Below are 15,517 nucleotides of genomic sequence, written 5' to 3' on the forward strand. Positions count from 1 at the left end.
AATTACATTTATTATACAAAGTTTCACTTCATATTCTTAATCCGTTTGATTGATGTAAGTTAAGAAGACTACAAAAGTTAATTTGATTCAACAAAAAAAGCAAGAATTTTATCAAGATTATGTCATTACATAACATCATTTCTAGGACACTGTATCTTTCCCAATATTTACATTCCCACGGTATGTTCTGTTCACCATAGGGGTCTTCCTCCGCTGGAATCGCTCCACAAAGTGTCTGGACGAGGCCTATCAAGAAATGGTCCATATTATAGAGTACAATAAGGAGCTTCAAAACAAAGTGAACAGCCTGCGTAGACAACTGGCCCAACTCGAGACGGAGGACAGTCCCCTGCAGACACCGTAGACATCGGCACAGCGGTACATTTCTGTTTCACTGAAACACGTCTTGCGCACTTTTCCTTCTGATTGTTCCCTTACCTTCTGACTTCATTCATATTCAGATACATGGATTCTAATCTACAGCCACTAGATCCGTATATTCGTACAATGATTAGTATATCATTGTGGTTTACTTCCTCAAACACTATACCGCACTTGTATTACTTATTCCAAGTACAGCACGCTGTCTTAACAATGAATCTTTATAACATACTAGCATCTGTCTTCATGCTACTAGTACTTAGTCACTGGATACTAGCATCTTACAGTTAGTCATTACCTACTGTACTAGTGCTTATTGTTTTGATATAGGTAACGTTTTAAAAGATACTACTTCCAATTCATTAGATAATAGTTATTATTTATTAGATAATGCTACTAAATTAGTGCTGATTCATTAGAAACTAGTACTTGTATTTGTAGATACTACTAATCATTCATTAAATACTGGTACTAATAATTCGATTCTAGTACGTAGTTACAATGACCTTTTTAAATGGATTCAAAAACCTCTAAATGCCATCTGAAATGGTCTTCTAAAACATGGGTCTCAAACTCAATTCCTGGAGGGCCGCAGCTCTGCACAGTTTTGCTCCAACCCTAATCAAACACACCTGATCCAACCAATCAAGTTGTTCAAAAGAGTCTCAAACACCTTAATTAGTTGCATCAGCTGTTTTCTATTAGGGTGGGAGGAAAACTGTGCAGAGCTGCAGCCCTCCAGGAACTGTCCTAAAATGACCATTTTTGTCAGCCTCCTATGTTTATGTTTAGTTACATGTATGTTTAGTTATTTCACTTTAAAGGCAATGTAAATAACTTATTTGTCACTAAAATTAAAATTACTGAGCCTACACACAGTAGTTGGAGAAAAATGCTAATTTCAGAAGAAAATATCAGATGGCTTTTAGAGGTTTTTGCATCTAAACTCTTCATATATATATATATATATATACACACGCTTTACATGTTAGTACTTATTTCTGAGGTTAGTAGTATCTTTTCTGTTTTTCCCAGTAACAAATTTCACATTTTTCTTTTGACTTCTAGGTGAATCTATCAATGTCACTATTCAGTTTTGATTGGTGTGGATTTGTAATGGTGACTAGAACATGAATTATACACTAGTACTACCACTTTAGATGCTAGTATCTTTTAAATGGATACTAGTACATAATCATCAAATACGTATACTTTGTTATTGGATGCTTAAAAAGATAGTTGTACTTACTAAATTGAAGTTAGCAGTTGTTTACTAGAAACTAGTACAGTAGTTGTTTATTAAGTACTGGTACTCATTACTACTAATAATTCTTATTTTACTAGTCATGACTGCTTTTTAACTTGTCTGATGTTGCCACTAGTCAGAATTAAGTTTAAAGCTTACTAGAAAAAATACAAAAAATGTTTCTAGGAATGGTTTAAATGAGGACTATCTGGTGATTAAGTACTTAAGTAGTATCTCAAAGTAGTATACTTAAGTAGTATTTTAAATGAGTACCTAATGAATAACTACTAGTACATAAAGAATGTTGGGATATTAGTCAAAACTGAATAGTTGATAACTCGATATATATACCAAATAATTCAATGACAAAAAGTGTACATTTCTTATTAACAACAGAATACATCCTGTGTCTAATGAATAAATGCTACAATCTATTAAAGGTTATCAGGTAACTAAAGAATTGCCACTAGTATATGTAGAATACATGCTAGTAAATCATTCTAGCATCTAAAAAGTATGTACTAGTAGCATGAAAGTGCATAGTAACATGGTTTATATGTTAAAATGTCTTGAAATATTGCTCATTTCACATAAAACATTGAATAGCTGGTTATTATATAGTCGTCATTTCACTTTAGATTGTAAATAGTGGTTTGAATGTTCTCTAAAAAAGGGACTGTTGATGTGCCAAGCTTGATTTTAAGTCTTTTGCCACAAAGTGCAATAGACAGCCGTTTTAAAAGGGAAAGAATTGGCGAGTAACTAAGAGAAGCTGGACATATCTTTTGGTATTGTAATACTTGTGGTTTACATATCTTACATGAACCTCCTTTCCAAAGAAACCATGTGATTGACTGATAAAAGTACAGCTGTTTTCTTTAACATAAGATCATTTGTGCATGGGTAATACTTGTACAGAGTAAAGATGTTGAGTATATCGTCTAAAAACACACATATTCATGTTGAATGTCAAAACAGTGTGTCATAAATCTCCATCCGTGACCTTTAGGACTCTTAGTTACATAAAGTCTTTTCTTATGTGAAAAATCGAGATACACAAAGCATCTAAAAATAAAAAGGCCACTGGGATTGTTCAGATTTCCGTTCCACACAAAGGCATTTCATTGGCTGTAGTTCTCTAAATAATATTGTCTTGTGGTTTATGCACATGAAGGATATATATTTACGCTTAATGTGCCGTTAATGATTTTCGGGTCTATTTGTTTCATAAAGATGAGATGTTAAATTGTGTAGTGACTCTTGTCTGTCATTTTAATATATTTCTCTGTCCTGTTATCCAAAATCAAATATAATCTGTTGTCTTTATGAATGCGTTTAAGTTTTGATACGTTTTGTTTTTGTACTTGTGCACAATTGATGATTTTTTTATTAATTTGTTTTGGCACTCAACTGACACAAACTTTGGCTATCCATAACCTGATCACTACCTGATCAGTGTCAGGTCTTGCTTTACAAAATGTAATATTGATGTTTCATTGAAGTATGTCATGCACTGTGGGCATTAAAAAATGGTTTAATATACAGCTGTGTGGCGTTTTCAAATTTCCTATCTGTATCTAAGTTGCAATTGGCAATAAAATAGGAATAACCAGTAGTTGGTTTGACATCTTATCAGTGCAGTAAAAGCTCTGATAAGGTGTAATTACAATTAGTACTTGATTTGCGTTACAATGAATAAGCAAACAAACTGTGTACATAACTATAAAGAAAGCTACACCACTGAATTAGTTAGGCTTAAAAATAATATGGCCAAATATATAACATGTATTAATCACTGCATTACATTTCCAGCCATAATCTCAGATGTATTTTTTAACCTACTTAAATCCAAGCAGTTTTTTTTTTTTTTTTTTTTGCTTGGCAGAATCCATTTTGCTACTTTTTTAGTGTATTTCCACATTCATTTTTATCACATTTATCTACATGACACTTCTGATAATGTAAAAACAAAAACTTCATATTCTTTTTATTACATATTACAAAGGAAATTATTCCGTTGCATATGTGTTCACATTCTTAATCTTAATACTTTTTAATATATATTTATATATTTTAATATATTATATATATATATTTATATTTAAATATTTTTAAATATCTCTGGCAATGATTACATAAAGTTTTGCAAATCTGCATTTTGGGAGAAATCTGCTCCTTTTTTTCCCCAGATCATGATAAGCTTTGTCAGGTTGAATGAGCACTCTCAATAATTGGCCATTTTTAGAGTTTTGCCAAAGATTTGTTATCTCTTTGGTCAGAATCCAATAGTCCCTGGATGTAGCCTTCATGATTCAAGTTGACACTGCACATCTCAGTGATGCAATGTCAGACACAATGCACTCAATGGAGCTAGTGACATCACTGTGAGGAGGCAGGGGTTAGGGGTTGGGTTAGACAAAAACTTTTTCCGGCTCTAAACGCGTATGATTGGCCCGTGATGAACGAGTGACTCAGACCCGATAGTGGACTCAAGAGGTGAGCGGATCAATTCTTTTTCCGGCTCTAAACGCATATGATTGGCTTTCTATCAATGTGATGAAGACTTGAAATTAACGATACCTGCACAAATGTGCGCACGCGCGGATGAACGAATCACTCCCTGAGAGGACTCGTAGTTCCCGAGTCATTTTGAAGATTCGTTCAAACTGAGCGAATCGTTCATGAACGACCCATCACTATTACACTGCACCAGGTCTGCATCCAGCCCCCCCTCTCCAAATCTGAGCTCTGATTGGCAACCTGGAGAATGTTTGTAGAGTCATCCATATGCCTGTCCTGATCGAAGCATTCTGGACCAGGTTTTTATTAAAGTTTTAGTGAAATAAAAATCTTTTTTTTCACATGTTTCAGTATGTTAGTCTTAAAGGATATTTACACTCATTGGCTACTTTTTTAGGTACACCGATTTTACTAGTACCAGGTTGGACCCCCTTTTGCCTTCAGGAACTGCCAGAATCCTTCATGGCATAGATTCAGCAATGTACTGGAAATATTCCTCAGAGATTTTGGTCCATATTGACATGATAGCATCACGGAGGTGCTACAGATTTGTCGGCTGCACATCCTTGATGCGAGTCTTCCGTTCCACCACATCCCAAATTTGCTCTATTGGATTGAGATCTGGTGAATGTGGAGGCCATTTGAGTACAGTGAACTTATTGTTATGTTTAAGAAACCAGTCTGAGATGATTTACGCTTTATGGCGCGTTATCCTGCTGGAAGTAGCCATCAGAAGATGGAGACACTGTGGTCATAAAGGGATGGACATGATCAGCAACAATACTCAGGTAGGCGGTGGTGTTGAGACGATGCTCAGTTGGTACTAATGGCCCCAAAGTGTTCCAAAAAAATGTCCCCCACACCATTACACCACCACCACCACCAACCTGAACCATTGATACAAGGCAGGATGGATCCATGCTTTCATGTTGTTGAAGCCTAATTCTGACCCTACCATCTGAATGTAACAGCAAAAGTAGAGACTCATCAGACCAGGCAACGTTTTTCCAATCTTTTACTATCCAATTTTGGTGAGCCTGTGAGAATTGTAGCCTCAGTTTCCTGTTCTTAACAGGAAAGGCACCCGGTGTGGTCTTCTGCTGCTGTAGCCCATCTGCCTCAAGGTTGCATGTGTTGTGCGTTTATGTTATGCTCTTCTGCATAGCTCAGTTGTCATGTGGTTATTTGAGTTACTGTTGCCTTTCTATCAGCTCGAACCAGCTTGGCCATTCTCCTCTGACCTCATTTGCGCCCACAGAACTGCTATTCACTGGATATTATCACATTTTGGACCATACTCTGTAAACCCTAGAGATGGTAATGCGTGAAAATCCCAGTAGATCAGCAGTTTTTGAAATACTCAGACCAACCAGTCTGGCACCAACAACCATGCCACTTTCAAAGTCACTTAATTCACCTTTCTTCCCCATTCTGATGCTCGGTTTGAACTGCAACAGATCGTCTTGACCATGCCTGCATGCCTAAATGCCTAAGTTGCTGACATGTGATTGGCTAATTAGAAATTTGCATTAACAAACAGTTGGACAGGTGTACCTAATAAAGTGGCCAGTGAGTGTATAAGCTGGTGTGCTACAAAACAGTGACAGTTTGTGTTTACAAGATCTAAAACTGATATAAGAAATTATATATATATATATATATATATATATATATATATATATATATATATATATATATATATATATATATATATATATATATACACACAATATATACAATGGAAGTATGTTTCTACTTTCTAGTGCATCAGGCTCTGTGTTTTTAAACCAACATAAAATTAATAATGATATAATTTTTGTAACATCTGGAAATCAAATATGCGCTTAAATAATTTAATAAGAATTTTAATCATAATTTAAATAATGGTATATAAATGTCTGTGTGTGTGTGTTTACATTGCACTGCTCTATATATGAATCTTTACCACAGCACTGTCTGTCAGTGTAAAGCAGCATATCTCTCATCGCATAAACGTGTGCGTATTCAACCATCATTATCAGGAGCATGCAGTGTTATGGGGGAAGGGCTGCACACGGCTATACTCAACTCAAGTTTCAGACACCCCCATACATATCGTCATACCCTGGAGATGATGTTATATAGCTGAAACGCACACCGTGCTGCTTTAAACAGGAACTGTGTCTAACGGACACATCGACAACACTTGTTAGGCTCGCGGAGACGGCAGCAGACCTGAAGTAACCCCTCAGACAAACACCTAAAACTGTGTCATGTTGAGTTATTCATTCACCTTTTGTGCTATATGGGGGTGAAAACAGCTTGTTGTTCTTTTTCCATCTATTCTACTATTGATCTGGAGTGATTGTGTTGAGTTTAAGAGGTTTTCAGAGTAGATCAATTCAGTTGAAAGCAAATGGCCTTGGAGCATCACATAAGGTTTAATCATATTGATGGTGTGAGGCCGACCATAACCTGTAATAATGCTGACTTGCCTTCTAAACATTGGCAGGTAACAGCTGAAACAACAAGAAAGGCTGATTTATGATGCACTATAAACATATAATCTATATTAATCTGCTTCTTTTAATATTATTGTTATTTTACAGGTGTTTTACCTGGATTCATTTTAATTTTACACTAATATTAAACATGTTTTAGTCTTGGTAGTATTAAATGATAATGTTTTTATATTGTTTTCTTTTTTGTTATATTGAAAGATAACATTCTGGTGTAGTTCCTGCTGTTTATTATGATTACTATTATTAATTATGGGACCATTTTTTATTTTCATTTTTAAATATACATGGAAAAAAGTGATTAGATACTTAAAGCGAGTAAACCAATTGCCTTAAAAAAAACAAGCTGACTTTACAAAAACAATGTAAGTAAACCCATTGTAACTTGGAACTGTTAAGTTGACTTAATTTTTATTATTCTGCAAATTGTACTCACTTTTTTTTGCATAAAAGTAAACTAATCCCTTTTACCAATACACATTTATTATATTTGTGTTTTCCAGCTTTTCTGTGTCTAGCAAAATGACATACAGTTAAATAGATCTGCTCTTCTAGACTCCAGTGTGTCTTCTAAATTCAATACATAGTAGATTTTATAGACTTAATAGAGCACCAAATATGTAATATTGTAATAATTGCAGTTGTTATTTAAAAACAGACGTGCTAAAATAGTCTGACACTGTAAAAAGGATTAGTTGACTTTAAAAAAAGTGAGTACAATAAGTATATTTATAAAAATTAAGTCAGCTTTACAGTTCCAAGTTACAATGGATTTACTTACATTATTTTTGTAGAGTCAACTTGTTGCTTTTAAGGCAATTGGTTTACTTGCTTTAAATAACTAATCACATTTTACAGTGTATAAAGCATAAGTTTTGTTACGGTTACGCCACACTACTCTGGCATCTTCGAAAATAAGAGTGTTTTGAAAGACCCTAGCAGTTTGGAAATTCTATCGCTTTTGGTTTGGAAATTCCAGTGTTTCATTTTATTGTAGACGAACTGAAAGCTGAATTTTAAAAAAGATGATGCAGCCATCCACAATCGCTTGCGGATTTGTCTTTTGGATTAATGCATATTTGTTTGGTGATTCATCAAGCCCCTCTAATTTGACCATTACACATGGCAAGTATGGATTCTGGCAAAATATGTGCATGCTCAGTCAGCGTTAACGATCACATTTGTCCTGAAATTCAATTGAAACACCAGTCTGGACAAGGACCGTTTTTATTCTGAAATTCATTCATTCATTTTCCTTTAGCTTAGTCCCTTTATTCATCAGGGGTTGCCACAGTGGAATGAACGACCAACTTACCCAGCAAATGTTTTACACAGTGGATGCCCTTCCAGCTGCAACCCAGTATTTTAAAACAGTTAAACCTAGTGCATGGACTGTGGGGGAAACCGGAGCACCCGGAGGAAACCCACACAAACACGGGGAGAACATGCAAACTCCACACAGAAATGCCAACTCACCCATCCGGGACTCAAACCAGCAACCTTCTTGCTGAGGCGACAGTTCTAACCACTGAGCCACCATGTCCCTCTTCATTCTGAATGCTGTCATAAAATAAAAACACACTCCTGTAAACGGCACCTGAGTGTAGCGCATTCATTCTGAACTCAAGTGGAACCACTTTTAATGATTTCATTGCACACCTTCCAGCCAATCAGCATCAAGAATTCAATAGATCATGGATTAATAATTAGAGCTGAGATTCTTCACAGCAATGAATTAAATTTGCGTAAACTCATGTGCTTTGATGGTTTTATATAGAAGTTGGTGAAGCATTTCTGAGATTCAGCAATCTCTTGTATAATTTATTTTCATCAAACCAATCTTCATCTCTGTTTGAATATCAAGAACAAGGACATGTTTGTGTGCTTGGTTTTTTCGTGCATTTACCAGAATTGCTTGATCATCTGTTGACGAGTGCCAAGAGAGAACTGATAACTGACCGCGAGCACTCGTCATAACACATTCCAGCAATAAATTGGATGTTATCTAACAGATTTTGTATTGTATGTAGATGAATCTGTGTTAATTAAATTAAAGTCGTAGAGTGAATGTCAATGTATGAAATTAAAGTGAATACATTTGAAGTGATCCCGTTACATAAAGACAAGCTGGTCATACTTTACAATAAGGTTCCATAAGTTAATGGATGCTAGTGTATTTACTAACAAGAACTACGAATGATATTTGTACAGCATTTATTTATCATTGTTCAACATTTACTAATGCATTATAAGAATCCAATTATGTGGCTGTTAACATTAGTTAATGCACTGTTATATAGGTATTGTTCATGTTATTAAACATGTAAAGTGTTACCATACTGACTTAGTGTTTCATTTGTTCTATTTCTATCAAATTATGCGTTACATTTTTTTCACTTGGTCTCACAATGGTCTTTTAACAGAGTTTTTACATTCCTAAAACTTGCGGAAACCTTGCAGTTATTTATTTTGTAGGTTAGGTCCTGCATATCAGATGACAGTGTGCTACAAGAAACAAAATTTACTACGAGCTCTCTGTCTCTGACTTTCCACCCCATCCCATAATCAAACATCCCGTTGAGTGTGTTGGTGAGGAGGAGGGCTGAACATGTGCGACCCTGAACAGACCCCTCAGTCGTCATGTTACAGTTCACAGACGTCAGGAAGGCGTGGTCAGGGCCTCTCCTCCGGCGCTGGCCAATCAGAGCGCTGCCGGCTTCTCTTGAAAGCCTCTTGGGCTGCGGATATAAAACCTCCGCGGCGGGCTGATGCAATACTGGAAGATAGTGAATGAAGAGGCAGTGACGGGAAGCTAGACTCACGTCGACCAAAGCAGCACGTTTATTTGGTGAATTTCTGTATCTTTTTCAAGTCACTAGGTGAGTTGATTTAATTATTGATTTTCCTTTTAGGATCGATTAAGTTACTATATGAACCTTATCTGAGCAATAGCTTCCTATGGCCTTGACTGGACAGATAGCATGCGTGATAACGTTAAGTCACTGTTTGTCTGTTAAATCGCTTTTTATTTGTATATGTCCTGTCACCCTTTAACGTTACCCTCAAACGTTGCGTTAAATGTCAAATGACGTTATATTGATAATATGCAGTTGTAGGTCAGTAAGTTAATGGAGCTCATCAAATGTTTCTTCCTCATTCACGATTTCCCTTTAGTGCTTAATAAAACACTGTAGTTCGTGTAAAACACATCGCATCCTAAACCCACTGACCCTTATTTTAAGGCGCTCATTCATAGGGAGTCGTCGACGTGAACACGTCGGTTTGCTCACGTAGCCAACTTCACGGATTGCACATCACTTCAGTCCCCTCGCCGCAATAAAGGCTAGTTTCACCCTCGCGTTGGTCATTTGTCGTTTTATGTAGTCGTTTGTAGCCTAACGTTATTTGTTTGATTTGCCGAAATACAGCGACAAAGGCGCAAGATTGTAACAACGAGTTGTTTAGCAACAAACAACCAATCAGAAGCTTCCTCAGTTTGCATATTTAATATTCACGAGGAGTCACGTGTAGCGCATATGGAGGAAATGGAAAACTAAGGAAACTGTTAAAAGGAGAGATAACGGATGGAGTAAGTTAAATTGGCTGCAAAGAGACGATATTATTAATATTATTATTTGTTTCATGATATGTAAATACTTGAGGCAACCAAAAGCGGCAATACTCGAGAAGAAATGCGTTTATTAAAGTTGTCCGAGTGCTGCGTTATAATCAGCCCGATAAATATGCAAATTAGTATATCAGAACGAAACTCTCAGCCTGAAATCTGAAGTATTTACTTCTATCCCAGGAAGAAGCATGGGAACTGCGAAGGTAGTTCTCCGATTACGCTACACACTAGTCTAACTAGTCTAAACCGATTTAAATCCCCAGAAGTCTGACTGAGCTTTCAGTTCAAGATCGCACCGGCTGATAAGAAGGCTCGGATTGTCTGTAGTGGTATTGTGGACAAGAAAAATCAGGACACGAACAGAACAGTCCGCACAGACTTGTCCACAATGCAGTCTTTAGAGGTCGAAATAAAGGATGTGTTCGGCATCTTGCCACCGTCCTCGGCGTGGTGCCCGTGCAGCTCAGTTCTCGCCTGCTGATTGGCTGACGGCGAAGGCAGGGCTGTATAAATACGCTCAAATTACAATCCTAGTTCCTTTCGTGCCTTCGCTTTTTCAAGGTAGGAAGTTCGATGAAACTTGAACATTTATTTGTATATATATTTCAGTTTTTATATATATATATATATATATATATATATATATATATATATATATATAGAAAGCTTTACTTTAAGTTCAGTTGAGTTCATTAGTTTGTTTGTATGTTGTAAGTTGACTATCACGAGCCTCGTGTGGACTAAGTTTGAAATAGCCCTGATGTTAGAAACATATGTTAGATGTTTGGCTCGAAATGTTTGCACAAAAACATCACCAACTTTTATATTTAGATGTCTCTACCAAAGCTGCTTTACTTCCTTTTTGTGGAACAGAAAAAAAGTTGGCTTGCATTGTAAAGAGAGTGAATGGTGACTGAAGCTGTCATTATGCCTGACATTTATTGTTTCGCAGAAGAATGAATGTCAAACTGGTTTGGAAAGTCGTGGTTTTGAGTGAATGGTGATAAATCACATTTATGTGTTGAACTGTTCTGTAAATTTTTGTTCTTTCGGCTATGATAATGTGTGAACTCAATCTACCTTTTTTTTTTTCTTCAGGTAACTGAGTATGCCAGTCATCAGAGCCCTTAGTAAGGTGGCAAAGCAGGCCCTGCTGGCCCCTGCATGTGGATGCCAACCTCTAACGGTGGCGATTCGCAACATCAGTTTCTCCCCGCGTCAGGTCACCTCTGCATCTGATGCCAGCTTTCATTCTGTGTCTTTCTCAGAGACAGACCACCCTAAAGTCCTCATCACAGGTATGGGAAAAACCACGCAAGTTAGAATCATGCACGTTGATTAGCACATTTTTTAGAAGGGTGGTTATTGGCTCTTCTTTTGTGTTTCTTGTGAAATATCTGATTTTATCACTTTCTCTCTGTCAGGTGGCCTTGGGCAACTAGGGGTTGGGCTTGCTAAACTGTTAAGGTAAGCACTTCACAGTACCGTACAGTAAGCATGCTCAGTTTATGCATTTATAAACTTAATTCTTTCAATTTCAGGTTTAACAAAAAATTTGTTTTATAGGAAGCGATTTGGAAAAAACAATGTGATCCTCTCGGATATCAGGAAACCACCCAGCAATGTCTTTCACAGTGGTATGTCTTCTGTTCTAGTTTAAAATAAATTTTTTATATGTGATTTAATTAGAGAGAAAAATTATTTCCTTTTTTTCAATTGTTGTATTATGCATTACATGAATCATACTATTTTAAACAATGAATGAATCATTTATCCTTATGTTAAAGTAATTTAGATTAGTAAATATAAATGCTTATTATTATAGCATTTTAATTGAATAATTCTATTAATTTAAAACCCTCATCCAGTCAGTTTTTAATTTCCTGAAATCTATTAAGAGTTCAAGGCACAGTCTCTGACAGCTCACAAGCACTGATATGTAGATTAACATGCCTCAACCATGTCTCATTTCTCAACTCACAGGCCCGTTTATCTACTCTGATATTCTGGACTACAAGAACCTGCGAGAGATTGTAGTAAACAACAGGATCACCTGGTTGGTGCACTACAGCGCTCTTCTAAGTGCTGTCGGAGAAGCTAATGTGGCTCTGGCACGAGCAGTCAACATCACAGGTAAGACTTTCAAAACAAACAAATACAAATGAGATTTTCAGAAATTCAGAAATTTGAATATACTAAATTTGAAGTTAAGTATGGAGTCATTTTGTTTTATAATATAAACAGAATATGATTTAGGTCTTTTAAATAAGGAACCATCTATTCTTGTCTATATATTTTTGTACATACTTGCATAATATCTGTTTGTTTGCTTGCATTTTTTAAGTATATTGTTAAATGTTTTTGAAACATTTTACCAGGACAAATGTTAGAAATTATATCAAATAAGTGTAAAAAAGCATGTTTACTGTTTTCTATTTAACTCTAGCTTGATCTTGAAGTAGTATTAATGAAAATCTTTTTTTGTTGTGTTTCTGTAGGGCTGCACAACATCCTAGACATTGCAGCAGAACATGGGCTTCGTCTCTTTGTGCCTAGCACCATTGGTGCCTTTGGACCAACTTCACCTCGAAATCCCACTCCTGACCTCTGTGTGCAGAGACCACGCACTATATATGGCGTTTCTAAAGTCCATGCAGAGCTTATGGGAGAGGTAAAGACACAAGTCACCAAGTATTTCACATATTATCAGTTAATTGTGCATCTCCTTATTCATAATATTCTCTATCCACAGTACTACCACCACCGTTACGGCCTTGACTTCCGCTGTCTGCGGTACCCCGGCATCATTTCTGCAGACTCACAGCCTGGCGGTGGCACAACAGGTACGGCGCCGTCTGCTGTGTCTGTGTTTTTAGCACATGACCTTGCACATGTACGCAAATGAAGTTATGCAACTGGCACACGCTCAGAACGGGGCGTTGTTCGCTTTGCGTATTTTTAGACCAATATCCTGCACCAATGCCTGTCAGGCATTTGAACCACACCTCCAGCTGCCTGCAGTCACATGCAAAAACCTCAAAAGTGCTTCTCCAGATGTTACTGTTAGCACTTCTACAGATAGATAAGATAAAAAAAAGCTAGGGAGTCATGATTTTTCTTTTCGTTCCCAGACTATGCAGTGCAAATTTTCCACGATGCTGTCAAAACTGGCAAGTTCGAGTGCAACCTAAAGCCAGACACACGGCTGCCCATGATGTACATTGACGATTGTTTGCGGGCGACGCTGGAGGTGATGGAGGCACCGTTGGAAACACTCAGCATGCGCACGTACAACATCAATGCCATGAGCTTCACTCCTGAAGAACTTGCGAATGAAGTCCAGAAACAGCTGCCTGACCTTCAGGTCTCATATGAGATCGACTCTGTACGACAGGCTATCGGTAAGATCCAAAAAGCAAACCTCAATGTAAACAAAGCGTGCAAAATATTGAAAAAGCATGTGTTTTGTCTTCACAGCTGACAGCTGGCCGATGAACTTTGATGACACCAACGCTCGTAATGACTGGGGCTGGAAACACGACTATGACCTGCCAGAATTGGTTCAGACGATGCTCAACTACATCGGATCAGAGTCCCGCATAGCTCAAGCCAACTGAGTCTGCTTATGAACTGTGGACATCTGTATATATGGTAAAGATTTCTAGTGACGCAGAAGAGAGATCCACGGTCTGTAAATAGTCATATTCCTGTTCTCTTTTGTGTCATCTGTATAGAGCTCTTTGGCTAGCGCAGGCTAATTGTGTATAATTGCAAATTATACAAAGAGGTCGGGTCTCTTTTCTAGGAAAACCGCCAGAGATGCAGAGGTATTTTGTTGGGGAGCGCAGAAAATGAATGGGTTTAAACTTGACGTGATCCTCTTGTGCTTTGCATTTAGTGATCAAAGGATCATCATACCTCCAGGTAACATGAACCAAATCAATCCAAATATGATCGTGGCAGATCCTAGTTCTTGCCTCTTTCTGAGTTTTCTTTTTGCGTTTTATTTAAGTATAATAATTTGACTGTATCTTGGAAGAAGGTAATATTTGAGGGGAAAGTAGTAGGAATGGTTCTAACAGCTGCAGGCCATGCCAAAATAAACAGACAGAAGACTCTGTGGTTTGGACAGGGTGGGACTCAAATGCAGGTCCTCAGGGAAAGTGGGGGGACATCGTGATAAATAAATCCCTCTCGGTTGCTTTTCCTCTCTTGTGCACTATTACACCGACATCTATTTATTCAGACGGCTCACAGATGAAACGCCAGATTCCACACTAACTGCTATATACTTTGTCACTTTCTGATGAATGCAATTTCTGTCATTGCATTTGCCCAAACATAATTTCCCACACGAAAAAAAATATATATATATTATCCCGTACGAAGGGGAGCGTGGGAAGCAAATTTAAATTATTATTTTTTAGTCAAGCTTTGCATCCACATCTTTTGATCACAAAACTTGTGTCAATAAAGCTTTTTTATCTTTAACATTTTGTCTGTCTTTTATTTTAAGGAATATGCTCAGTTGGTAGTGTAAATTAAGTTACTAAGTGTGTGATGAAGTTCTTGTGAGGGAGAGGAAGAAGGCAGACTTGGTGATTTTTAAGGTAAGCTCAATGTTTTAATTTAGCATCAACACTTCAAAAGCACTCTACACGTCTCTCTGGTTTTAGCTCTTTCTCCTCGTCTCCTGTTTATTTAAACACCATGCCTCCATCCCAGTCACTGCAAGACAGAGGTGTCAGTAATGCATTTGACCTACATTCGAGTCAACATGCTGCCAATCTGCTCTCCCCTGTGTGGGTCATTCGGCCATACCCAGTGACACTATACATTAGGAAGAAACTGCTTGTCATGCACACACCTTCAGAGATATATTTGTGGGGACTTTAATTTTATGTTGTATAAACTAGATTTTATCCCCTTCCCCTAAACATCCCTCACAGAAAGATTTACGTTTTTAAAATAAATTACACTGGATTATTGCACTTGGAGATCAAAATAACATTTCACACAACAATGTTTAATTTCTGAGTTAAGTTTTTGATCCTGTGAAAAAATGATGTACAGTAATAGTTAATTCATTAAAGCCTTTGATTACAATGGGCTAATTTAAAGTAATGCATAACATTTTAATTAATACAGTATAAATCGGTGGTAACCGAAATCCAAAAATAAAAATTTGGTCAACATTTACTCACCTTCCACTTGTTCCAAATATTTTCCGTTGTTGTTTCTTGT

General features: G+C 37.0%; 2 protein-coding genes across 11 annotated transcripts in view; both read left to right on the forward strand.

Annotated features, from left to right (window-relative positions):
• The window catches only part of mtmr9 (myotubularin related protein 9), a 41,353-nt gene extending 38,184 nt beyond the window's left edge, over nucleotides 1-3,169 (forward strand). Inside the window, exons 11-12 of one of the 7 annotated variants that reach the window (XR_015517845.1) lie at nucleotides 201-946; nucleotides 1,116-3,169. Coding sequence is in view for 2 of the 7 variants with exons in the window: in XM_087297482.1 (XP_087153608.1) it covers nucleotides 201-364 (164 nt within the window). In the remaining 5 variants the exon portion in view is untranslated. Of the gene's footprint in view, nucleotides 1-200 lie in introns of all 7 variants that reach the window. The other 6 variants (XR_015517846.1, XR_015517849.1, XR_015517847.1 and 3 more) reach the window with 6 other exon arrangements.
• Nucleotides 3,170-9,420: 6,251 nt separating this feature from the next.
• On the forward strand, nucleotides 9,421-14,764 carry tdh (L-threonine dehydrogenase). Of its 4 annotated transcripts, none has more exons than XM_087296556.1 (9): nucleotides 9,421-10,881; nucleotides 10,936-11,571; nucleotides 11,698-11,740; nucleotides 11,840-11,910; nucleotides 12,257-12,406; nucleotides 12,772-12,944; nucleotides 13,026-13,116; nucleotides 13,405-13,674; nucleotides 13,751-14,764. In XM_087296556.1, exons 2-9 carry the CDS (start codon nucleotides 11,382-11,384, stop codon nucleotides 13,888-13,890), a joined length of 1,128 nt encoding a protein of 375 aa, XP_087152682.1. In that variant the 5' UTR covers nucleotides 9,421-10,881; nucleotides 10,936-11,381; the 3' UTR covers nucleotides 13,891-14,764. The 4 variants fall into 4 exon arrangements, with proteins under 4 accessions (XP_087152682.1, XP_087152681.1, XP_087152680.1 ...); XM_087296555.1 differs by having other exon boundaries at nucleotides 9,421-10,834; nucleotides 11,372-11,571; XM_087296554.1 differs by having other exon boundaries at nucleotides 9,421-9,524; nucleotides 11,372-11,571.
• Nucleotides 14,765-15,517: the final 753 nt, after the last annotated feature.

Source organism: Danio rerio, chromosome 20 (assembly GCF_052040795.2).
Source record: "Danio rerio strain M-AB ecotype USA chromosome 20, GRCz13ab, whole genome shotgun sequence".
Lineage (NCBI taxonomy): Eukaryota > Metazoa > Chordata > Actinopteri > Cypriniformes > Danionidae > Danio > Danio rerio.